Genomic DNA, 24,380 nt, shown 5'->3' with positions numbered 1-24,380 from the left:
GTGTGTTTTCATTTTTATATACAATTTGAATCTGCATTGTGACAGCTCTATCAATTTCAGCATATCACTGAATATCACAGCTTATCACATTTTTAAAAATATATATTTATTAAGATTACCACAACAATAATCAAATGCAGCTGCATGTTAAACTCCTCTTGATGGTATACAAAATAATCTTTTGCAGTACACAAAGCCCTTTGTGGTTATGTACTGGCTGTTTTGAGTCAAAATTCAAACTGTATCCTGATTTAACAGCTGATGAGTATAGATGACATCCTCATAGTGATATTTCTCAGCTATTGCCATTATAGAGTCATAGCACCTAACACGACTTAAAATCTTCAGAACTTCGGTCACAGAGGATCTAAAAAACAAAAAGGCATAACATAATGTAAACATTACCAAACATTTTACTTTTTCATAGGTAAATGCTTTACTTTGTAATGGGTTCCTTTGGAGATTGTTGTTTACAAACAGAATGAGCCATCTCAACCAAATAGTTTCTGAAAGACTGAAGCTGAGGTAAAGTATTTTCTCCAGTGCACCAAGAAGACGGCAAGCTTTCGGCAATCTGTAAAAAAGTGCAATTTACAACAAACATGGATTATGTAGCTCTAGATAATGCATGTATTCACACACTAGAATACAAATGCTGAAAGTTTTTAAAATACCTTTTTGCACGCTTGAATTCTTGTTCCTGTAGAGTTAACTAAGGTGATCATAATGTACCGACAGAGAAGTTTATCCAACATCAGTTCCTTCAATACAAATTCGGAAAGCACCAAATCCCACTTTCCCATGGCACAAAGAAGCTAAAATCAAAAGCAAATGAAATATGTAAGAATAAAGAAGTGAAAAGACATAGATGTAGTATTTGGTGTTTTACTTTTATTGCGGTCCAGAATTGCTGTTCCCTAAAATGGCATTGTGGAGAAGACAAATCCTCCAAGAACCTTTATTTAAATGGAAAAATAAAATTAATTAATTACTGTATATTAGATTAAGTTCATTTATTAGTAACAATACCTTTTGGGATAGATTGGAATAAAGATGTCTTCATCAACACAGGTTCTCAATCGACTAGTCACAGCATCTACAAATGCCTATATAAACACATTAAAACGCAATTTATTTCTGTATGACAGACATAATTTCATAGTTTATGTATTTACCTTAACTGGTTTACTATGCTCTACTTCAAAGATGGAATAGTCTTCCTTCAGTCTATGACACAAATCAGTCAGACAACCAGTCTGTTGTAGCGACATAGGATCCCAAATCATCTCAACATAAGCTGAAAATAGATTTGAAAATTTAGTTAATTGTTTATAGCTTTACATTCGATGTGCAGCCTGGAGAGAAAGGTTCAGTACCTGTTAGTTTGGGAAATAATGTTTTCTCTATAACATTTGTCACAGTCTGTCGGTCTGTGTGCTCCAGCTCTTCATGACCATATCCATGGCAGAAAGTTTCCAATGCAGTGAACCATGGCATGTTCTCAAAGCTTTTATTTGTATCCTACAAAACACAAATGGAACGACCAGTCAGATGCTACACTATTATTTATACAAACTTTGAGTAGATCCTCATTTGCAGGAAATACCTTTAAAGGATTCCAGGACAGGAGTTGATGCCTTATGATGGGGTGCAGTAACTTGGGTAGACACAGAGAGATGTAAGCATTATGATATGAGTCTGAGTAAGATCCTCGTCTCCATTCCTCAAACCGGGACAGGATCTTTTTCACTTCATAAAAATCATCTTTCACATCAGAAAAGACAGCCTTGGACCGCAACAGAATATCCTCTGGAGAAGATTTGAGAATGTAAAATTTATGTTGTTAAAGATAAGGTAATGCACAAAATAATTTCAAAACATTTTATTTTTTACCCATTTGTTTATGACACTGCTCCTCTTCTTCAGGGGAAGGCATTGTGTCATCAGGTATATCAAAGTCCTCCTCAATCTTTACAGTAAGAGCTGCGTCACTGAAAACGGTAAAATATAATTTATTTATTCTATATTCTTTTTCTTCCAAAAGATTTTTAAGAAATTAGATTAATAAAAAATATAAAGAAAGTATAAAGAGAATACCTGAGAATTGATTTTCCATTAGCAGTGTGTTCATCGGTTTTATCTAAAAAAAAAAAGATTATAAATAACATTGTAAGCATTGGTATTTTTATGTGAAACACAATCCATGTATCCCATGTAGACTAAAATAATATATTTTCACACTTTTAAAAAACAGAGTAATTTACAGCTCAGTTGTTGAAGATGTTCTGCTTGTTCTTTGATCTTCTGTCGTCTCTGAGACGACAGTGACTCCATTTGGTCTGACAGCAACGTGTGGAGCTCCAGCTCCAATGAGTTAATCTCAACAATCTAGAAAAAGCATCCATTCGAAACAAAACACTGTTTAAAAAATAAACCATATATATATATATATATATATATATATATATATATATATATCCTTACTTTTTCACGTAGGCATTCCACAAGATTATGGGTATATAGAGTCATGTCTCTATAAAACTTCAGCTCAAGCTCCAATAAACTCTCTTCTAGATTTTCAGCAGAGCATCTTGCATTTTCAATATCTCCTTCCATTCGCCGAAACTCAGCCTGACGAGCCCTGTGCACCTCTTTCAAAGAGTCCAGTCTACACATATTAAATTAAATTTTATCACTCTGAAACCAAGATTGTTTTTTCCAACTTATATGATAAATTTTACACAATCAGTACAAAAATATATACTAACTTTACAGTAATTCTCTTCTTAATCATTGAGACAGAGACATCAGGAAGAGCAGGGATGTTCTTCTTCTGCCTTTGCCGTTCAGGTCTGCTGCTGCTGCTGTAGCTACTCAATTCGCTCCCAGATGGGCTCTGATAGAACATTTCATTAGTAGTGTACATAAATTAAATAAGAAATAAGAAATAAGAACAATAAGAAGTATGATAATAAGAATAAGAAGAATTAGAAGAAGAAGGTGACAATTATTTACCTGTTCTCCTGGTCGCCTTTTTAAACCTTTCCCAATTTGCGTTTCCTCCCATAGCACCTGCTCCTCATCAGTCCCGGACATACTGTCATCACTGTCTCCTACAAACAAAAATTTGTATTATTAATCTAAAATGGCAAACAACACAATATGATTTTGTTGTGATCTGTACCCATTTGCTCTGCTATTCTCTCTCGGACACTTTTAGGCTGAGGTGCAAACTCAATTCTTCTCTCATGATCATCAAGCTCATCACTGTCATCTTCTACTTGGTCTTCTTCGTCCTTTGTGCTGAAGCGCTCGGGGGTGCTAGCGGCTGAACTATAACCATCTTTGTCCAGGGGAATATATTCTTTTTTAGTCAAATTGGCACGCCGCTGTCTCCTTGCTGCTTCAATTTCTTTGGCAGTAGGAATAATTACTGGGGGAAAAAAAATCCAATCACAAAAACTTAAAAGTGCCCCATCAAAATACCTGACAATTTGGTTTATTAAATACCTTGTTTAGGGGCAGATCTGTGGCTGGATTCTGAACTAGATTGTGGAGATAATGAACCTGGTTTGGCTTCAACATCACTTTTATCATCAGCACTGCTACCACTGTCTGACATAGCATTCCCAACATTGTCATCACTGTCATGGTTTGAAGACTGGTCGCCAGAATCTCCCTTCTGTAAAACGGGTGTGTTGGTTGCTGTGGAAAATAAGATGTCACAATCACTTAAATAGACTTTTATATATATAACTGCTTAACTGAACCATAATAATACTATTGCGGCAGACATACTGACAGACTTACCAGGTTTTTGTGTCTTGGCTGTCGTCTCCTTCTTCCTGAGTTGAAACAGCACTGCTCTATCTTTTGATTTATTCAACTTAAAATCCACCTCTCCACCTGGACATCAAAGTTATAAATTAGATTAAAGGTGCACTGTGTAACCATCTATGTGTGTAACATTAGTTAGGGAGGGCCCACAAGCTGCTTGTCTATTTGGCGACACTCTCCACCAGAAAATGACTGAAGGACTTACACAGACCTCCACCAGAAAAGTTACATAGTGCACCTTTAGCAAAAGCAAAGTTAAATCTCTCAACTGGACAAATCGTTGTAGGAATGAAGACGCTTACATCTCCAATGCAAAACCACTAACCACTCCTTTGAAGATAGCGAGGTTCAGATCTTAGCCAGAGAAAAGAAATGGTTTGAGAGGGGAGTTACAAAGCTATTTTTGTTAGGAAAGGCAATCCTTCATTAAATAGGAATGGGGGCCTGAGACATAATCTCTCCCCATCTACAACTCCATCCTCAGACCCAAAGCAAACAAAAAAACAGAACAATGGTAGGTCCATTAAAGGTTGAACAGGACAATTAAGGCTGAAACTGGACACAGTAGATGTTTACAGTTTCAGTGTAGTTAGCTCCTTCCTTTTAGATAGATATAGGGCAGTGTCCACCAGCAATCTGACCAGACCTTTAGAAGCGGCTTGGATGAGCAGCGAAACGTCTTCACTCCTACAACGATTTGTGCACTTGACCGACTTAACTTCAGCTTTTGCAATGGATCTGACCTGCACCACTAAGGAATTACACAGACATAGTGCACATATATATATTTTCCTCATTATCATTAAGAACACCACAAAAATGCTTACTAGGAGACATAATATTTTGCAGTACTATTATCATCAGAAACCGTTACCTTCAACAGAAAAGCTGAGAACTGCGTTTGTTTTGTTTGTGCCTCCGTTATTCTGTTTTTTCGCTGTGATTTCCAGTCCCTCTCCCTCCTCATCATCATCACTACTGTCCGATTTTGAAGGGGGCGCTTCCCGTTTGGAGCTACAGGAAATGCCGCGGTTTTGGGGTAGTTTTTGTGGCCTATTTACCACAATAGAACTTTTCTCATTGTCATTTTCTTCCCCAACGGTCCTATCTTGTTCCTCTTCATCACTGGAACCCTCTTTTCTCTGTCGAAAGTTTCGCCGAGGCTTCTTGTTGAACATTTTGCTATCACTACGACAAGCGACAAGCGCTGGATAAAAACGTACTTTACGGCACAACAAAAAGTGCTTGCGAATGTCGCGCGGATGTCGTAAAATCACCGCAATGCATTTTGGGTAATGTAGTTGGTGGCTAATCGAGTACCAAAGAAAATAGCTTTTTTTTCTGTATGTGTGATAAATAAAATAATAATACTCAACACAAAATAAAACACTAGTTAAAATAATAATTACTTAAAAATAGGTAATACAAAAAAAATAAAATAAAAACGATAAATAATAAAAATAAATAAAGTAGCTGACATCACAGTAGTTACTAAACGATTTAATAATCAAAATAATTAATTGTCTTCATTTGGCCTGTGCTCGTTTGATTCCTCCCTCGTCTCGTCCCTTCTGTCTCTCCTCCCTCTGAAGCGGAGTTAACGTTGCCCACAGCCGCCACGGCTCGCCTCACACTCCCGTCAGCCATGTTGTTGATGTGACACACACAACTGTCAGCAACAGGTCCACACTGTTGAAAAGCGGCTGTATTTGTACATTTTTAGATATTTACTTCTTTTGGGATAATAAACCTCTTCATTGTGTCTGAGGAGCCGCCCAGGAGCCGTGAATGAGAACCACAACCCACTCGAAAAGTCGGAAGTGGGTGATTTTTGGCCGCGCTGCTGAAAGAGGTACGCAGACGAAACTGCCTGTCTAAACATGAGTATAACTTTGATATTGTCATGATAATGCCAAAAACATCACTTTATGTCCGTTGTGGTATCATCTGACAAGTTTTAGGCTACTTTTCTGCACAGTTACTATTGATTTAAACGCCAAATTAAGAGCCATGTTCCTTCCATTGATCTTTAATAATGCTCTGATAGGCAGGAGCAAGTTGAGCTAAATCTTACGTAAAACATGGCAAGTATAGTCAGGATTTATATAAAAAGTTATTTAATAAGCAGGCTCACAGGAAAGTCTGCTAATTTTTCTCGGTCCAAACAAGTTGAGCAGGTTGCAGACTGGTGACAAGTGATCAGGGAATGTTACCCTCACTCTATCACTTTATCTTCAGTATACACTCAAGACTTAATAAAACTATAGTATAATTATATTCATTAAATTCTTCTAAATCATCAGGGTGTATTTTAAATTTAAGTATGTCTAATTAATCCCAGACAAACTGCATATCCACTACCTGTATGCAATGATGGCTGGAATATAGCTAGTTATTTTAATGCTATTCTATGACAAGATTGCTTTATCCAGAGTATGAATTAATTAAGGAAGGGAAAGGAACATTAGAACAAGGGTAGGTATGCCTTGAATCTTAAGAAAACAGAACACCATAAAGTGTAAATAGTGTTAAAATGTAATATTTGTCACTCAGAGATTTGCTGCTTTGATTTGCTCTTAACCGCAGAGTGTGACTGACACTGTGAGAGCTGGACTGATGTCACACAAGTGAGGTCAGTATGAGGCAAGAGAATGAAAGTCCTAACTCTAGTCTTTGTACGGACAGATCTGGGTGGCTCCTGGTTTAGACAGACTTTCTATTGAAAAAACACATTTTCCCACATGACAGTACGTCATCCCATCCAAACTTAAAATCTACAGGACACAAATGTACTTGTGATATAAGAAACCAACCATATAACTAAGTCTTCTTCTCTGTCTGAGGATGAGCGGAAGTTCTGTCACCCTTGTGAGGTCATTGTTAGGCTATTCCCTCTGCAATAGTTATAGCAAGTGTCTTCAAATACAGCTTCTGTATTTAGAATATTTATACTTATATGCTGCTTAAAGTATAGGTATACATAAATCAATTGGACAGGCACATTTGTTATTGAATTAAGGCAGAAACTGGAGAAGGGTAGGATGGAGTGGCAGAGGGTCTGACTGGGGCTTGAGGCTGGAGGAGGCTGTGACAGATGGTCAGCCGAAGTCTTGTCACTGTGCTCCATTGTAACATCTCAGTCCTTATAATCTTTCACATGAATCTACAAAGCCTGTATTTTTCTAAACGTGTAGAATCTTTTGCCCCTGTCTGTTAGCTGGTTAATCTAGATTTGGAAGATCAAAAGCTGGAACCAGAATTCCTAATCATTTCCTATCACATGACCTGGGACTAGGAAATGCATATTTCAGCAAGTTACTAAGCAGGAAGCCAAAATATTTTTCCTCTCCTTTCTTTCCAGAGTTTATATGCGAGTCTGACCATAGAAAAAAGATTGAAGATTTAATAGTAAAACTGACTCAACAGATGATGAGCATTAATAATTTAATTTGGTACATTTGTGCATATTCAATTTAACTAATGATAATGTACAGAAACCAAGTGCTAGGTCGAAGTAAGCTATTACAATCACAATTATGACTCATCAAGTGATTTTAAAATAGTTACATAACAACATATGTGAGCGGTGACAAACCAGTTTGTATTTTTATAGAGTTTATTTTGTTAATATATTTCTGAGCAAATAAAATGTACGAACTATTAATAGTTAATTTATTAGAGATCTAGGAAGATTCTTTTTGTATACACGAAAATGTGTTCTTATGGTGATGTATCAGTTATGAAGTCTGTGTTAAATGGTTTGCACCACTCTTAAGTAGCTCTGTGAATAGTGCTGGAACCTGTCCCAGAGTGTTTAAGGCTATGGGATGAAGCCAGCGCTCCCCTGACTGAAACACAGGAGAAGCCCTGTTTGAGTGCTGACTGACCAGAATCTCTTTCTCTGCTCTGCTCTGTCACAGCGCTGTCCCATCTTTGCTGCAGCTTTCACTGACCATGCTGTTTCTGTGTTTTGCAGATGGCTGTGCTTAGTAGCTGAAGACAACATCCCTCACACCCTCTTCACCACCTGCAAATATGAATGGTAAGCCCCCAGTACGAGGGGTAGGGAGTATGTGAGACAATAATAGTAGCCAGTTATCTACTAATTCTTCATAAGCAATGTTTGTTGTTGATGTATACCATGTTCTCTAGACTATTTTTGTCAATTTGGCTTTTCTCTATGCTTGCTTTCATTTTCAACTTGGCAGATCATGTGTTCTCACCATGATGTGTCATGATTATATGTTCAATGCTCACACCCATTTATACAGGCTTGGTGCTGCTTGTGACTCAGCGTAACTGACTTTACCTATGCATATACCTAATGTATAACATCTATAATAACAAATTCCTGATTTATGGATTTTCTCAAAACACTCTTGACAAACTTGTGAACTTTTCTTTATCATAAACCTATGAAAAAAATAAATAAATAAAAGTGAAGCCAAAGGTCATGACAGAACAATGATGATTATGTTTTTATGTTTTGCGATTTCACTGTGAAGCATTTTAAATTACTTTGTATGAATTATGTTATACAAATAAGCTTGCCTTGCCTTGCCTAGTGGGCAGGACCTCTTATATGTTTTGTAATGGCTTCACCATGTTTTTAGTGTAGGTGCTGATAGACTGTGGAGTAAACACACATGTGTAGTCAGCCTTGGTTGAGTAAATAGTGGTCAGAAAGTCTGCTTGTTCTGCCCTTCTCTCTGAATAAGTTGGTGACTCATTATCACTTTGTCAATAAATTCCCTTTCTCTTTACATTGGTTTCATTCTTTCTCACTTGTTCTTGTGCAGCACTTTACAATAATTTTACCTTTCTGATTCGTGTAAATAAAAATCTGCATCAACATGTTGCTGAGCCTGAATGCAATGTATCCTCATTTTAGGGAATCCAAGTATATGGGCAATCAGCCTAGAAGAGAGGGACAAACATGATAAGAAATTTGACACCCTCTCCCCATCAATGGGCTACGTATCTGGTAAATACAATTGACAAAATTTGTTTTATTTTTGTAATATTACAATGAAGGTCACCTGTTCAATTCATTTACTAAGCAATTTTCTGTCTTTGTTTAGGGGAGCAGGCAAAGAAGTTTTTCCTTCAATCAGGGTTACCTCCTGCAGTTTTAGCCGAGATATGGTATAAATGAAGAAGTGTAATATGTGGATATGTTTTTATCCATTTCTGATGCAAATGTTTTCTGTTTTGTTTTTGTTTATTTTTACCTCTGAATTAAAGGGCGCTGGCTGATATGAATAAAGATGGGAAAATGGACCGATTGGAGTTCTCTATAGCTATGAAGCTGATAAAGCTCAAACTGCAGGGTACACCACTCCCCACAGCTCTACCAATTATTATGAAGCAGCCCCCTGTGCCTGTGCCCACCCTAACTGTACCGGCCTCCACTTACGGTACAGTAAAAATGTTTCAGTTAAATTAATTTTAGTAATGTCAGTTATGGTTGGTTTGTTATATTCACCCTTTGTAATGTTCTTGTCCCTCTAGGTTTGATGAATATGCCTATGATGCCTGGGACAATCTTTACTCCTATCCCCATGGGGTCTCCTGGTTTTACGCCTATGGGACTCAGCCCTTTAGTTCCTACAGCCACAGGTTTGAGTCCACTTGTAGCTGCTGCCTCTCCCAGACCCCTTGTTTCCACGTTAGGCACTGGTGGGCTACCAAATGGCGGCCTAGGCCTCCTTCAGCCCACTCCAGCAGGAGCAATGTCGACTGGTACATAATACATGTTCTCTATCTTTGTCTATGATCATACAAGTTGCATACTACTGTAATTATATTGTCATCATTTGTATTTTAGGCCTCCCGCTGACAACCTCATCCTATTCTTCTCCACTCGTCCACTCTTCCTCCTCAGCTGGAATCAACACACCCTCACCTCTTCTCAACTTGGGATCTAGCAGGTTTCACAGAGTTTTTCTACATAATAGGAACTATAAATGTTTATGTGTTCATTCTAATGGAGGTCTTCCTTCAGTTCAACCTCTGTGCCGAGTGACTGGGCAGTGCCCCATGCCTCCAGACTCAAGTACAGACAGCAGTTCAACAGCCTGGATAAACAGATGACAGGATACCTCTCGGGTATGGTACATGAAGCTATGTTTGGAATGCAGGCGTGGAAGCGAGATAGTGTAATTGTTTCTAAAGTCGCCACCTACATTTGATGTGTGTCAAAAGTGAAATTAAGCAGAGAAGTAACAACGGTGGTAAATGTGGGTGTGTTTAGAAAGAATGGAAGTTGGTCAACAGGCATTAACACGACCAAGATGACATTTGCTGTTTGTCTTGCCACTGCAGCCTTGTTCAACCAGTCTCATTGAATGGGCCTTAGTCTAATCTGAAGGAAATGCTCATGTAGGACTGAGTTTTAAATTTTTGAGAACAAAAATTCCGCCCACAGAAAATACTATTTAATTCATTTTCTAAGCTGCTGATGCATGTGACTGACTGACTGCATGACTATAAATATCTGTATGATTTATCTACCACAATAACATCCATGTGTCTTTAGGTCAGCAGGTGCGAAGTGCCATGGCAACCACAATGCTAACTCAAACACAGCTGGCATCTATCTGGTATGTGTATGTCTACATATAGTGCATATTAGCATAAATTTACTTTTACTTTCTAAGCCTTTTATGATGCTCCCCCTAGGACATTAGCTGACATTGATAAAGATGGCAAACTAAATGCAGAGGAATTTATTTTGGCTATGCATCTTGTGGATATGGCAAAGTTTGGACAGTCATTGCCTCTCTCGCTGCCAAAGGAGTTGGTTCCTCCGTCACAAAGGTATTTTGTTTAATATACATATAATATAAATCTTTTTTAAAATGTAATAAACCAAAATAAAACAGAAGGTATAATGTTAATGTAAAAACACATAAACATTTAAAATGTTGTAGACACAATATAAAAACTCTTCCACTGTTCTACCATGACCACGGAGGTATTATATTAGTAATTATTTCATATAATCTGACTTTCCCTCAACAGGAGCAGTATGAATGGCTCCACTGCTATTGTAGCACCTGTTGCCTCTTTGATTGATGACTTTGACGTAGAACCTCCACAGAAAAACAAGATGAACAGTGAGAGATATTTTACTCATAACTATATCATCTATTGTGCAATCATAAATAACCTAATGATTCTGCTTTTTAGTGACTTTTGAGGACAAATTCAAAGCAAACTTGGAGCGGGGCAATGCTGAACTGGAGAAGCGACGCCAGGCTCTTCAGGAGGCAGAGAGGAGAGAGCAGGAGCGCCGCGAGCAGTTGAGACGAGAGGAGCAAGAGCGGAAAGAGAGGGAGGCGCGAGAGGCGGAGGAGAAGAGGAGGATAGAGGAGGAGAGGAGACTGGAGAGACAGAGGGAGCTGGAGAGGATCAGAGAGGAGGAGCGCAAGAAGGAGATTGAGAGAAAAGAGGTGAATAAGTTGTGTATTAAATTTATTTTCACAATTACTACTACTACTAGTAACAGCTTTGACAATTCAGAGCATGTTTCTATGACGTAAGTATCAGTTTTGTAACCAAAACCAAAATTTGATGATTTGATTTCCATACCACAATTATTTCCATACCACAATTATCTTTATAAATAAAATATTAGGTTTTTTTTAACGAGTGTCAATACTAGATTTATCAGTTAGTATCTGGGTAACTTTTTCTGACAACCTTGGTAAACATAGTTTTGTTTTGCTTGCTCACATTCAGGCTGCACAGCGAGAATTGGAACGCCAAAGGAAGGAGGAGATGGAACGGAGGAAGAAAGGAGAGCTGCAGATAAAGAGAGAGCAAGACCAGGATGACATCATCAAATTAAAAGCAAAGAAACGCAGCCTGGAGATGGAGCTGGAAGCTGTGGTGAGTACTGAAAGACAAACTATTAAACTATATATATATATATATATATATATATATATATATATATATATATATATATATATATATTTTATTCATTTATTTATTCATTCATTCATTCATTCATTCATTCATCCTCCAGGGTAACAAGCACAAGCAGATTGAAGATCGATTGCGTGATATTCAAAACAAGAAGAAGCACCAGAAAACTGACATAGATGTAACTAATCAGAGGAAAGAAGCTTGTCAGTTGGATATGAGCAACATACAGATGCAACTTGAAGTGAGCTTTATAGATTGTTAGATTTTATTGTTTTAATAAGCACTTTATAAAGATATGAGTTATTTAATGTGAATATTTTGTTAACTCCACCTTTCTTGCTGTAATTGATGCCCTTTCTTTTGATCAGGAGTTTCAAAGGAAGTTAGCTCAGTTGAATCCAGAGCAACGGAGGCTCTCAGAAAAACTAAAAAGCATGGCTCTTAACGTACCTGGTTCGTATTTAAAATTGTGATTATAGTGTGTATATAGTATAGAGAAAAATACATATATTTTTTCTCCTATGTGTCAACAGCGTCATCTGTGTCCACATTGAAATTAAATGTCACTGAGAAAAAAGGACTATGTTCGAAACTGAGAAATCAACTTGATGCTCTGGAGAAGGAGACGTCTGCCAAATTAGCTGAGATGGATCAATATAACAAAGATCTCCAGGTAATGATGCATACTTTTCATAAATATTGATCTGTTATCTGTTTGTATATGAGTATTATATTATTATATTCTGGTTATTTATTTAGAACGATTACTATTGAACTAACAATAGGATCTTGGTGTGTAATCCTTACCTATTTCATTGCACTAATCACGTCTTTTTGCTACTTATCCTTTGATTTTCCTCTACTTGGTTTTCCTCTCACCTATCGCATATCACAGTGTGTGGGTGCGGAGGAATCTATGCTTGAGGCTGTCTTTTATCTACTGGCCTGCCTTCGTAACCTCTTCTACCTACTGAAGGTTTTCTTTCAAAGCTCTTCATTGTACTGAAATATTTTCTCCCCCTTGCTATTGTGCTCATGTTTTGTGTGGTTATAATAGAATTTATTGGATAATTACCAATGCGTTTAAGCTGGTTTGATTTATTGTTTTGTTGTATTTTAGGAATTAAAGGAGTCGCAGAGAAGACAGCAGGAAGCTTTAGAAAAACTACGGAGCATCAAGGAGGAGAAGAGGCGTGAGCTACAACTAAAGAAGGAGGAAGAGGAGAGGAGGCAAGAAGAGGAGCGGAGGCGCAAGCAAGAGGAAGAAGCTCAGAGGTATTCACTTTTGCAATAATACTAGAGTAGTATAGTTTAACAGAACACCATGTTTAGTCACAAAAGAAAAGATGCTTTACACCAGATTTATCTACAGCTAGTTTTCATGTGCAGTCTCTCCTAGTGGGTATTACACATGGATGAAGCTCAGAGGCATAAATACATGCTAGTAAATGTGTGTTAACAGATTTAATACAATTTTCACATATAGATTTTATAAGGATTCTTGTACACACAGTATCTAATATTACATTTTAAGAAGTGAAGAGTTCATACTTCACCTATTGGCCAGGCTCACAGTGAGTGACAGACTGATCATACCAAACGAAGTGGAGTGGGTGGGGAAAAGTTTCTAGTTTGAGGATAGAGCCAGAGCTGTCTTACAATGAAGCACTGAGTCACAATTTGACAATATCACAAAATAGCAGATTGTCACAGTGATCAAATAACAATTAAATTTGTTTTGTTGTGTAGCCTTGCACTTGTGGCTTGGTTGACAGCAAATTCAAGATTGACACAAAAAAATTGTCTTCATAACAGACGTATTAAGCTGGAGAGGGAGCGCTTGGAGAAGATGCATAGGGAGGAAGAGGAACGACAGAGGAAACTCCAAGAAGAGAGAGAGGCCAAACGGAGAGAGGAGGAGGAGCAGCAGAGACAGGCCCTGATCCAAGCCGCCAAAGAGGAGGCTGCCCGAGAACTCCGAGCCAAAGAGGAGGCAGAGAGAAAGAGACGAGAAGAGGTGGAACGCAAGAAACGCGAAGAAGAAGAACGACAGCGCCAAGCTGAGAAAAGGAGGCAAGAGGACGAGAGGAGGAAACTAGAGGAAGAGAGGAGGCAGCTGGAGGAGGAGAGGAGGAAGCTAGAGGAAGAAAGGAAGAAAGAGGAAAAGAGACGAAAAGATGAGGAAGACCAGCGCAAAAGGGATGAGGAGAGGAAGAGGATAGAGGAGGAGAGAAAGAGGTTAGATGAGGAGAGGAGGAGGATAGAAGAAGAGAGGAGGCGAGAGGAAGAAAGAAGAGAAGAGGAGCGAAAGAGAGAGGAGGAGCTAAGACGAGAGAGGGAGGAGCAAGAACGTAGGAGACAACGGGCCGCTGAGGCCGCTGTTCGTGACTCAGAGGAGAGGAAAAAGAGGGAAGAAAATGAACAGCGCAGAAAAAGAGAGGAGGAGAGAAGGAAGGCAGAGGAGGACCGAAAGAGGAAAGAAGAAGATGAGAACAGGAGGAAGGCTGAAGCTGATGAGGTGAGGAGGAGAGCTGAGGAGGAGAGGAGGAGGAAAGAGGAGGCATCTCGACAGCAGCCGTCACAGGCAGCAGGAGGAGGCAAGATAGATGTCCTCCAAGCACTGCTGAGAGGCCTGGAGGAGAGGAAAGGTAAATACTTATCTGAATATGCACTTTTAAAGAAAATATATTTATATTCAGTTGTTTTTTTACAGCCACTGTAGCAACTGTATAACTAGGCTACAAGTGCTTTTCAAAGTACAGTATTATTTTTACTTCTGACATTTTTTTGCTTGTTTTTCTTTTGTTTTTTCAGGTGGACAACCCAAGGCAACCTCCCACCGAAAATCTGCATCCCTCACATCTTTCAAAGCTTTGTACCCATTCACTGCACGAAACCCAGAAGAGCTGAGTTTCAATGCAGATGATATTCTTGAAGTGAGTAATAATATTTTGTGCCTGCCAATGTTTTTCTGTTGAATCAAATCACCACAAATGTTTCCATTTAGGTTGATGAGTCTGTTGAGCGTGAGCCTGGCTGGTTGTACGGCAGTAAAGAGGGCAAGATGGGCTATTTCCCAGAAAGCTATGTAGAAAAGATATCCTCTGCTAACACAGCTACTCCTGCTTCTGCTGCGTCCAAACTGCCCCTGCAGTCCCAGCTCTCTAGTGCCCTGGAAGCAGTTAAAGCCGGGGGAACTAAATCTGCCTTCACCCCTACTCACTCACCCCACCCCTCAGAATCACATGGGCAGGTGAGTGTTCTACATGCATGGTACAGAATGCTGTTTTTACACATAAATAAATCAAACTTTTGTTTTCCTGCTTCTTCCAGAAGGTGGTGGGTAATGTCTTCGCCCAGGCTCTATGCTCATGGACAGCTAAGACGGATAACCACTTGAACTTCAATAAGGATGATATGATAAAAGTGCTGGAGCAGCAGGAGAGCTGGTGGCTTGGAGAACTGAACGGAGCTCAGGGTTGGTTCCCCAAGACGTATGTGACTGTGCTGAGCGAGGAGGGCTCTGCTGAGTATGTTTCACACATTATTTTTCCCATTTGCATCTGTTTATTTTATAGGCCTTTATACTCCCAAACCCTAACCCACTCCAAAATTATGCTTCCCTTCAGTGGATAATAATAATCAGGATAATACTATATTTTTTACGTGTCTTTTATTTTTGTTAGTGCTAAGAGCTTATCAGCGGAAAGTTCAGATGCAAGTGATACCCAGCAATTTGAAGGTAAGCAAGATTTATGATGTCCATTGTCTTCTGACATTTTCAAAATCTAATTAATGGTTTTTGTTTTTTTAATCTGTAGAATATGTGGCATTGTACACGTATGAATCCCCTGAACCTGGAGACCTCACCTTTAAAGAGGGAGATATGATTCTGGTTTCTAAAAAAGAAGGTGAATGGTGGAGTGGCTCTATCGGCGACCGGACTGGCTTGTTTCCAGGCAATTATGTCAAACCTAAAGAAACTGATGTAAGGGCATAACTTTCCTTTTTATTCTTTTCATGCATTTATTTGGATACATACATTATACTCTTTAAGACTAAAAGGTTTTTGTTTTTTTCCCTACATTAACTTAACACATTTATTTGTTATTGGCAGACATCAAGTGTCTCTGGGAAAGGGAAAAAGCCAGGTATTGATCATTAGATTTTTTTTTAAAGCAAATTTTATACAAATTTCATACATATTAAAGTTTGAAAACCCCTTTTTGTCACTTTCATTTGTTAATTTGTTTATGTATTTATTTTCAGAGGTCGCCCAGGTGGCTCGTGCTTACTCTGCAACAGGACCAGAACAGCTAACGTTGGAACCCAATCAGCTCATTCTCATTTTGGGGAAAAACACTTCTGGGTGGTGGCTTGGTGAACTTCAGGTTAGTCCCTTTAAAAAAGAACAAAAAAAAGAAAGAAAAGTTGCAGTAAATTAACCACTGTTGTGTTTTCAAACTCCAGGCTCGTGGTAAAAAGCGACAGAAAGGCTGGTTCCCTGCAGCCAACGTCAAAATCCTTGGATCCAACAGTGGCAAATCAACACCTGCCTCTCAACCAGGTGACAAACAGAGATGAAGAGATGAGGAGCAACAATGACACAATTATGAGGACATAACTTATCTTTCCTTTTTTCTTCAGTCTGTCAGGTAATAGCGATATATGACTACAAAGCCGCCAATGGGGATGAGTTGAGCTTTTCCAAAAGTCAGCTGATCAATGTCCTGGACAAGAACGACCCTGATTGGTGGAAGGGGGAGATAAATGGAGTCACAGGGCTGGTTCCCACCAACTATGTCCGATTGACCACTTCAGACACGGAGATCACTCAACTGTGTAAGTGCAACAGTAGAAATATGTCGTCTAATGCATGTAACTGATGTATCAGATTAGCTTCTAAAATGGCTTTTACTTTGTCCTGCATTGTCTCACCACCTTACTTGTAGAATTCAATCTTGCATGTATTTAGTCTTATTAATATTCTGTATATTTAGATAGATTTACTGTTTACACTTTCCTCTAAACCTGCCTGTACTTGCCCCATTCCTACATTTCTTTGTGTATTTCCAGGATGATAGAAAACCTTCTTCCTCCTTACCACCTCCTCTTTCTCTTCCTGACTCCAGAGGAACACACTCTTACACTCCTCTGCTGTGGGCCACACACTTGACGGCCCCATCCCTACTGTTCTTACATCATCTACTATATTTGAGTGTTGTTTTTACCAATCAAAACAAAAAAAAATCACATTTGCTGGCATGTGAATGTTGGCTGAACATGTTGCACTCAATGCACAATATTTCTGTCCTTTTTAAAGTTTTGTTGAGACATAAAAATTATTTAAAATCGGTTGTCCATAAGGTACTCGGCAAACCGCTTTTCTGCTTTTAGCCTTGTTTGTGCTTAAGCAATATTCTGTTTTGTAATGCTCTTTGTTTTTAGTTTCATTTTAGAAAAAGCTCAGTTTCAAATTTCACACAGCAGAACCTCTGATCTTTGTGCTCTTTAACATTTGCTGCACTTTTGATGTGTTTTACCTTCTTAAGTTTTAGAAATTTTGAACCATTTATGAGAAAACCTTCTCAGGATTTTTAAATCAACAAAACGCCTATGCAAAATACATTTGCCTTACATGACGTGTGAGCAAGCATCAATACGTATATTTTCTCAAGATAATTTTGATTGATAATTGAACATTTTAATTGCAGTAGCTCTAACCAAAGGGGTGTAATAGTTATTGTATATTATAAAATTATATTACTTAATAAAACATTATATTTAATGAAAATTTATTAAATTTTGATGTCTGGTTCATTATTCTTACACACTTATAATTAAGTATTTATTTCTGTAAAGTGATTATTTTATTTAACTTGAAAGAAAGGTTAGAGGTCTATTCTGGGGGAAAATGGAATGCCACCTCTACAATCTCTTGCTTTTGGGTAAACAGATGATGCTCTTAAGCTTGTTAAAATGTTGAACATTTTAAGCCAGTGCAGACAGACTAAAAGGCTTGAGGTCCCCAGTCACTCCAAATAGCTGATGTTGTACTTGTCAGAGGAGATGACTTCAAAAAACAAATTTCAATTTCTCAATCTTTGGGATGAGAGAAATTGTGACTGCCATGAAATCGAAGAATCTGACCCGGACAGTTTAGCTGTTGAGCCTGATTTAGCCAGCAGTGGAGGATCGAAGCAATGGGCTTTTGTCCCAGGTAAGGGAGCAACACAAAATTTATCTTTCACTTTTGTTTTGTTTGTTTGGTTTTTTTTGGTCCGGTTTGCATTGACACTCTAGACAGCTTATGTACTTCATACTTCTTCATACCACTGGGAGGCAGCAAATGCAACACTTTGGCCCTGCTCGGAATAGCTACACATGCTAAAACCAATGTGTGTGTGTTTCTGTGCGTAGATCCCAACAACTTTGACTCACTGGGCCCTCAAGAGAAGAAACGACAAGATTATATCCAAGAACTCATTCAGACTGAGGAGAAATATGTGGAAGATCTGCAGATAGTGCTAGATGTAAGAGAGGCAATGGATGAAAAGATAGTGAGATAATGTCAATATTGAATATCTAATGTCTTGTGTTGTTTGTAGGTCTTCCATAGACCCATGTCTGAGTCCGGTCGACTGACTGAGGCAGAAATGCAGAAGATTTTTGTGAACTGGAAGGAACTGCTACCTTGTAACAACAGGCTCCTCAAGTAAATATTACAATTAGTTAAATCACTGTTTCCCTTTTAAATAGACTGAGAGTTGTTCATCTGTTTGTTTGTTCGACAGGGCATTACATGAACGCAGAAGCAAAGGAGGAGAGAAGGCCCCTATTCCAATGGTGGGAGATATTTTGGCCAAAGAACTTGCTCATATGCAGCCGTACATTCGCTTCTGCTCCTGTCAAATCAACGGGGCTGAACTTCTGCAGCTACGCACAGACAATGAACCCGATTTCAAGATCTTTCTCAAGGTAAGAGAAAATAGGCCATATGTTAGCAGCAGTAACTGTCAGATTATGTTTAGAATTTTACTGAAATGTTTGTTCTTCTTTATAGAAAATTGCCACTGACTACAGGTGTAAAGGCATGCCTTTGTCCAGTTTCCTGCTAAAGCCCATGCAGAGAATCACTCGATACCCTCTTCACATCAAAAATGTACCTCATATTTTTATATACTGATACTATCAGCTTTAAAGCAGACTTCTTTGTAATTAATGTGTTTGCTTGCACATAGATCCTGGAGTGCACTGCAGACGGTCACGCTGATCGGCTTCCGTTAAAACAGGCTTTAGAGAGGGCTGAGGAACTCTGTCAGCAGGTAAGTGTCTCCACAGAGCTGTGAGAGGGCAAAATTATGAAGCTAACATTACAATGTCGGTTAATTGAACAGGTAAATGAAGGTGTGCGGGAGAAGGAAAACTCTGACAAACTTGAATGGATTCAGAATCACGTTCAGTGTGATGGGACTGCCGAGGTAATTATACAATCATATAATCGTATATGTTTAATGTTTAGTGTTTTAATTTAACAGAAGTTTTGGTTTTACAGCACTTGGTTTTCAACTCCCTGACTAACTGCCTGGGCCCAAGGAAACTCCTTCATAGCGGAAAGGTGTTAAAAGCTGTTAAAAAAAAAAATTTAATTAAAATTATGAATCAGACTGTGTTACCATTTAATTCGCTGGAATAAACAACTTTGTATAATCATTCATTCTTTGTTTGTTTTCAGATGTACAAGGCCAAGAGCAGCAAGGAATTGTGGGCTTTCTTATTCAATGACTTCCTTCTGTTGACTCATTCAGCAAAACAGTTCACGTCATCTGTGCCTGATAAACTGTTCAGCAACAAAAACAACACACAGCTTAAGATGTATAAGCCGGTAAGACATATATATCCGATAGCCTTGAGGAGAGGGGCATAAACCAAAACCACCAAGATTTGATTATAATGGTTACCAGTATATTATGATAACACTGTCTATTTCTGTTTTAGCCTGTCTTTCTCAATGAAGTCCTGGTGAAGCTGCCAGACCCTTCTAGTGATGAGCCTCTTTTTCATATTTCACACATTGACAGAGTCTATGTACTGAAGACGGACAACATCAATGAACGGTAATATTCAAAATGATCTAAGACTTTATAACTACACCTTTAATGGCCTTAATAAATCATGATCAAAGACTAATAATAAAATAATGAAAAATTGTTTATTAAGAAAGATTCAGGCTTAGTAAGTACTTAATAAAAACCCCAACTCCTAACCCAAACCCCTTAAGTAGTGACTTTGTTTGACTAATTCTTGGTAAACTATGTGCTATATTAAGACTAATTAAGGTATAGTTATTATAGTGGCAATGCTCTATTATAAAGTTTATTATTTGTTTTATTCTGTTATGTTTTCACAGGACTGCGTGGGTTCAAAAGATCAAGGCAGCTTCAGAGGAGTTTCTTGAGACTGAAAAGAAAAAAAGGGAAAAGGTTTATCAAGGTCTGTCTCATCACAAAACAGCCGCCAATATGATGTGTGTGTGTAGACTCTGGGATAATCTAATGTTTGTGTTTTTGCAGCACGGTCCGTGAAGGCCAGTGGGATTGGCAGACTCCTTGTCACCATTTTAGAGGCTACAGAGCTGAAGGCGGCCAAATCTAATGGTACGCTCATCACTGTTTGCACACTCGATGGCACATTACAGGCATCGTACTGCAGGCATCATACGACCTGCTTTAAATTCAGCAAACCCAGTACTGCAGCGAGAATTCCAGTGATAACTGGAGTGAGTTAGTTTATCATAATGCAAAAGTTGTCCAATGCTGGCTAAATCTGAGTAGAATGGAGGGACCCGAGGAAGGTCAGAGGAACCAAAATGTTGTACTAATAAAAGTGAACCAAGAGTGAGACCGTGTGCGGGAGTCTTTTTACAACCTTTCAGCCAAGAGACTAGCTTCATGTAAAACTGAAAAGACTGATGTCTCGAACTTTCAGAGATGGCAAACAAGCATTCAACAAATGAACAGTTGTGCATCATTGTGTTTTAAAACTCCATGTTGTGTGTTAAAATGTTAAAACACGCAGCTTCTCATTGTTTAATCCATACTTACTGAATCGTTGCATTGTTACTATACCACTAAATAATTTGTTATTTATTGCTTCCTAAAATGGTTATTTGCCAATCACAGATTGTCTTTGTTTTATCTACTCAAGGTAAAAGTAATCCATACTGTGAGGTTACGATGGGATCACAGATTTTCACGTCCCGAACACTCAACGACACATTGAACCCAAAGTGGAACTTCAACTGTCAGTTTCACATCAAAGACATTTACCAGGACGTCCTTTGCATCACAATCCTCGAGAAAGACCCATTTTCACCTGATGGTCAGTTATCCACAAAATGTATACTTATTTAATCTTGTATATTACTGTAGTTTATAATTGTGTTTTGGGTTTTTTTGTTGTAGATTTTCTTGGTCGCACCGAAGTCCCTGTCGCCACAATAAAAAAGGAGTTGGAGAACAAGGGTGCAGTGACGCGTCGCATTCTGCTGCATGAGGTCCCGACCGGGGAAGTGTGGGTCCGCCTCGACCTCCAACTTTTTGGCAAATAAGACAATGACAAGACTACAGTCATGAGAAAAGCTGCTCCTTACATAGTTTTTTACCCATAGACCTTAGCAATAAGAATAATGCACATATCAAAATACAAGAGCTTCAAATACATTTTTTTTTAAGCTTCAACTTTAGTTTTGAGGTGGAAAACATGGAGACATTGAGAACTAGTATGTACTAACCTCATGTTTACATATTTTAAGATACCAATGAGAGACTGTATAGCTAATAATGAAAACTATTAACAAAGATTATGCTGTCTTCTCCCTAGTCTGAAGCCCTAGGAATTGGATGGTTTATGGTGACACAGTGAAAACTCAATAAGGGACATTCGGTCTAAACATGCAGTCTGCCTTTGGTGTCATGAGTTTGTTACTGTATCAAACGGACAATCTCAGGATACTGGTTGACTGGGTCCGTTTTACTCTTATGTTACGTGTGTGTATTGTCATCCTAGCTTTAACACACTAACCTTGGCCTTATTACTATATAAACATGTTTCAGTGTATTTTTCTACAGATAACTGAGTGAATATTTTCTCCATAGCCAAGACATTTTTCAAGGCAAGATAAGATTAACTTCCTAAAAAGGATGGGATTTGTGATTGTGTACATCCTCTAAAGCGGGTCACCACTTTTGTCAGCAATAACAGTATTTTATACACAATTGCAGTTTTGGCACTGAAACATCCTTAGTTACTGTCTTATTTTTTTCTGCCACTTTCACCAAGGATATGTTGATGTTTTTAACTTATGTTGAAGGTGGTTTCCGTTTTAACTGTTGCTTTTTGCCATTGAGTTGTGGTTCTGTGTATCGGATATATAAAGTGCTGTATTTATTATTTAATTTATGCGTGTGTGACTATCCAAAGGTTTGCAGCATCTGTAGCTGTTTTGGGTGTATAGATGTTGGTTAGATGGATGCGTATACAGTTTGGTTTTTTTTTAAAGGTAATTAACTTTTGGGTTGTCATTAGGTTTGCGTCTCAGCTGTTTAAAGCCTTGTTTTAATCAAGCAAAAACTGATTTTAGATTGTTTAAGTATAATTAACAGTTATTTTTGAATTGTTATGTATTTTACTTCCTTTCATCACTAAGGGTGTATATGTTTCGTTTTAACTAGCTTTGTTTTTCAGCATTAATTTGCCATTTTATTTTATGACACAGACTGTTCAGCCTGATGTAACCTGCTGTTTTACTGTGTTTTCTGGGCTCGCTTTGGCTCTTAATCACAGAACTCCAATTAAAGGCTTTAAAGTGAAAAAGCTAGTATTTTTATTTGTTTATAGGTAGGTGGGTAGGCTTGCGGATGTCTCTCTTTCAATACTTTAAAAGGGTTTGATGTAGGATCGGTTTTATTCCATGACATATCGGTGAAACTGCAGATTCGCTTGGTCAAGTGTCTCAATGCTCAGTGACTCTGGATGCAACAGCTGCTTCATAACATCTGCTCAACAACATCTGCTACACTTTGAGCACATTAAGGTTTTTTTAAACCTGCACGTACTACGCAAGGTGACATCAACAGATACACAAACATATGCTGTGTTTTGATTTTCCATGTGCCTTTTTTTTAACCTTGCTTTATTTTATATTCCTATTTGTGAATGTGCAGGACTACGGGGCGGTGTATTGTTGAAGACTTGCTATAGGATATGTAAATTTGACCTTGAAAATGGGATGGACGAAGCAGACACGCGCAGGCATCATCACTCATCACGAAACGCTACAAAACTATGCACAACATTAGACTAAACACTATATTAGCACATTTAACAGGAGATGGCACAGGACAGGCTCAAACACTCACTGATCCTACACCTTTTACACTCAACCTGGACCTGACAACCTGATTCAGCTCAGTCAGCCCCCAAGGTTTAGACTAGTTAGTTTTTCACTGATGTTCATTGTCTGTATCCTGATTTATTTATGAGGCATTTATGCAGAGTTCATTTGCTAAATTGGGCCAACGTGCCATTTGAAAAAAAGTGTCTGTGTTTGTCTTGCAGTGTTGTCAAAAGCAAAATATATTTTAATTAAATGCAAATATTCTTCTCAACTACAAGGTTATTAATATGTATCAAAAATGTTCCATAGAGCCATAGGTAATTATAACCCTAACTTCAAGCCAGTTTCAGATAGTAACTTAAAGAAGACATAGCTTTTTTCCAGGTATTTATTTTCAAACTATAACGTGGAGATCATAATTTTACCTTTTTTTTACTACAAACCGGCATAATAAAAGAAACGCCTCTTTAGAGTGAAAATTATACCATATCAAGCAGCAAATGGATTAATTTACATATTTTTAAGGCTACAAAACATTTTGAACCCGAACAGAGATATTATTTAAGAACCATAAATAAGTACAGAGAAGTGGGTGGGGATAGGGGATAAGTGAAAACAGACATTTTTGGAGTATTCAAGCCTTGAATGCTGGACAATACCGTATTATTTAAGCTTACACAAATCAATCAAAATACAACTCTGAATAAGATAATGATGAGGGAACACTGTTTTAACATGCTTAGAGGTTTAAACAGTCAGTTTCACATAATAGAAGTCGCAGAGTGTAAAAAAAGAGTAAACACAAAGCAAGGGGAGAGTAGATTGCACGGACAGTGACGTGCCCTCACTTCCCCCGTGCTCAGCCATGGGGATGATTTGATTATCGCCACATGAACAGTCGTCTTATGTAACATACACACAGCACAATGAGAGGACTCCGCCGGGCCCAAAACCTATAAAAGGGGCTTGTAGCAACACATCCAGAGTAATAGAGCCCCTGATAAATCTGAGGCTAAAGCGCAATTTGAAGAGCAGGATAATTCATGTACAAAGCAATGTTTGCATGTTTTACAAATTGTCTTTAAGCTATGTTTTTCTTTATTACTCAACCCTATGCTAACCTAAATTACTAATCATCAGAGAGGGCATTTGACATAAAACATCTGACATGAAGTGAACCTATGATCATTAAATGTATACATGATCATTAAAT

General features: G+C 38.2%; 2 protein-coding genes across 3 annotated transcripts; one reads left to right on the top strand and one right to left on the bottom strand.

Moving 5' to 3' along the window:
* Positions 1–16: 16 nt before the first annotated feature.
* gcfc2 (GC-rich sequence DNA-binding factor 2) lies at positions 17–5,095 on the bottom strand. Its single transcript, XM_055232209.1, has 18 exons — positions 4,712–5,095; positions 3,811–3,906; positions 3,511–3,705; positions 3,185–3,433; positions 3,016–3,113; positions 2,769–2,896; positions 2,485–2,668; positions 2,265–2,388; positions 2,098–2,140; positions 1,894–1,991; positions 1,607–1,809; positions 1,377–1,521; positions 1,176–1,297; positions 1,030–1,106; positions 890–956; positions 675–815; positions 441–574; positions 17–367 (listed from the first exon to the last, which is right to left on the bottom strand). The coding sequence occupies exons 1-18, from the start codon at positions 5,013–5,015 to the stop codon at positions 235–237; spliced, it is 2,541 nt and encodes an 846-aa protein (XP_055088184.1). The 5' UTR covers positions 5,016–5,095; the 3' UTR covers positions 17–234.
* Positions 5,096–5,448: 353 nt separating this feature from the next.
* On the top strand, positions 5,449–22,639 carry itsn2b (intersectin 2b). Of its 2 annotated transcripts, XM_055230215.1 has the most exons (41): positions 5,449–5,689; positions 6,424–6,469; positions 7,814–7,879; positions 8,729–8,821; positions 8,919–8,982; positions 9,082–9,254; positions 9,349–9,579; positions 9,665–9,767; positions 9,842–9,945; positions 10,376–10,439; positions 10,519–10,656; positions 10,861–10,955; positions 11,029–11,291; positions 11,581–11,730; positions 11,870–12,010; positions 12,138–12,222; positions 12,303–12,442; positions 12,890–13,044; positions 13,585–14,417; positions 14,584–14,705; positions 14,777–15,022; positions 15,103–15,299; positions 15,456–15,511; positions 15,591–15,757; positions 15,887–15,920; positions 16,039–16,160; positions 16,240–16,336; positions 16,417–16,611; positions 18,190–18,302; positions 18,378–18,484; positions 18,564–18,747; positions 18,833–18,931; positions 19,011–19,094; positions 19,167–19,250; positions 19,325–19,387; positions 19,505–19,654; positions 19,768–19,886; positions 20,180–20,262; positions 20,343–20,426; positions 20,977–21,150; positions 21,234–22,624. In XM_055230215.1, the coding sequence occupies exons 3-41, from the start codon at positions 7,873–7,875 to the stop codon at positions 21,377–21,379; spliced, it is 5,565 nt and encodes a 1,854-aa protein (XP_055086190.1). In that variant the 5' UTR covers positions 5,449–5,689; positions 6,424–6,469; positions 7,814–7,872; the 3' UTR covers positions 21,380–22,624. The 2 variants fall into 2 exon arrangements, with proteins under 2 accessions (XP_055086190.1, XP_055086194.1); XM_055230219.1 differs by lacking the exon at positions 6,424–6,469 and having other exon boundaries at positions 21,234–22,639.
* The last annotated feature ends 1,741 nt before the right edge of the window (positions 22,640–24,380 follow it).

The sequence above is a fragment of the Periophthalmus magnuspinnatus genome, chromosome 3, assembly GCF_009829125.3.
Source record: "Periophthalmus magnuspinnatus isolate fPerMag1 chromosome 3, fPerMag1.2.pri, whole genome shotgun sequence".
Taxonomy (NCBI): Eukaryota; Metazoa; Chordata; class Actinopteri; order Gobiiformes; family Gobiidae; genus Periophthalmus; species Periophthalmus magnuspinnatus.
Note: the sequence above shows the minus strand (reverse complement) of the source record. Positions and strands in the feature narration are given on the sequence as shown.

Excerpts from the sequence above, each read along its gene's own strand:
- gcfc2 (XM_055232209.1), bottom strand. The coding sequence starts at position 5,015 with ATGTTCAACAAGAAGCCTCGGCGAAACTTTCGACAGAGAAAAGAGGGT. Across the intron at positions 3,114-3,184 it reads GAGAATAGCAGAGCAAATGG|GAGACAGTGATGACAGTATG; the intron begins GTACAGATCACA and ends TTTTGTTTGTAG. Across the intron at positions 957-1,029 it reads ATTCCAATCTATCCCAAAAG|GTTCTTGGAGGATTTGTCTT; the intron begins GTATTGTTACTA and ends ATTTAAATAAAG.
- itsn2b (XM_055230219.1), top strand. Across the intron at positions 19,655-19,767 it reads AGCTTAAGATGTATAAGCCG|CCTGTCTTTCTCAATGAAGT; the intron begins GTAAGACATATA and ends TTTCTGTTTTAG. Across the intron at positions 19,887-20,179 it reads ACGGACAACATCAATGAACG|GACTGCGTGGGTTCAAAAGA; the intron begins GTAATATTCAAA and ends ATGTTTTCACAG.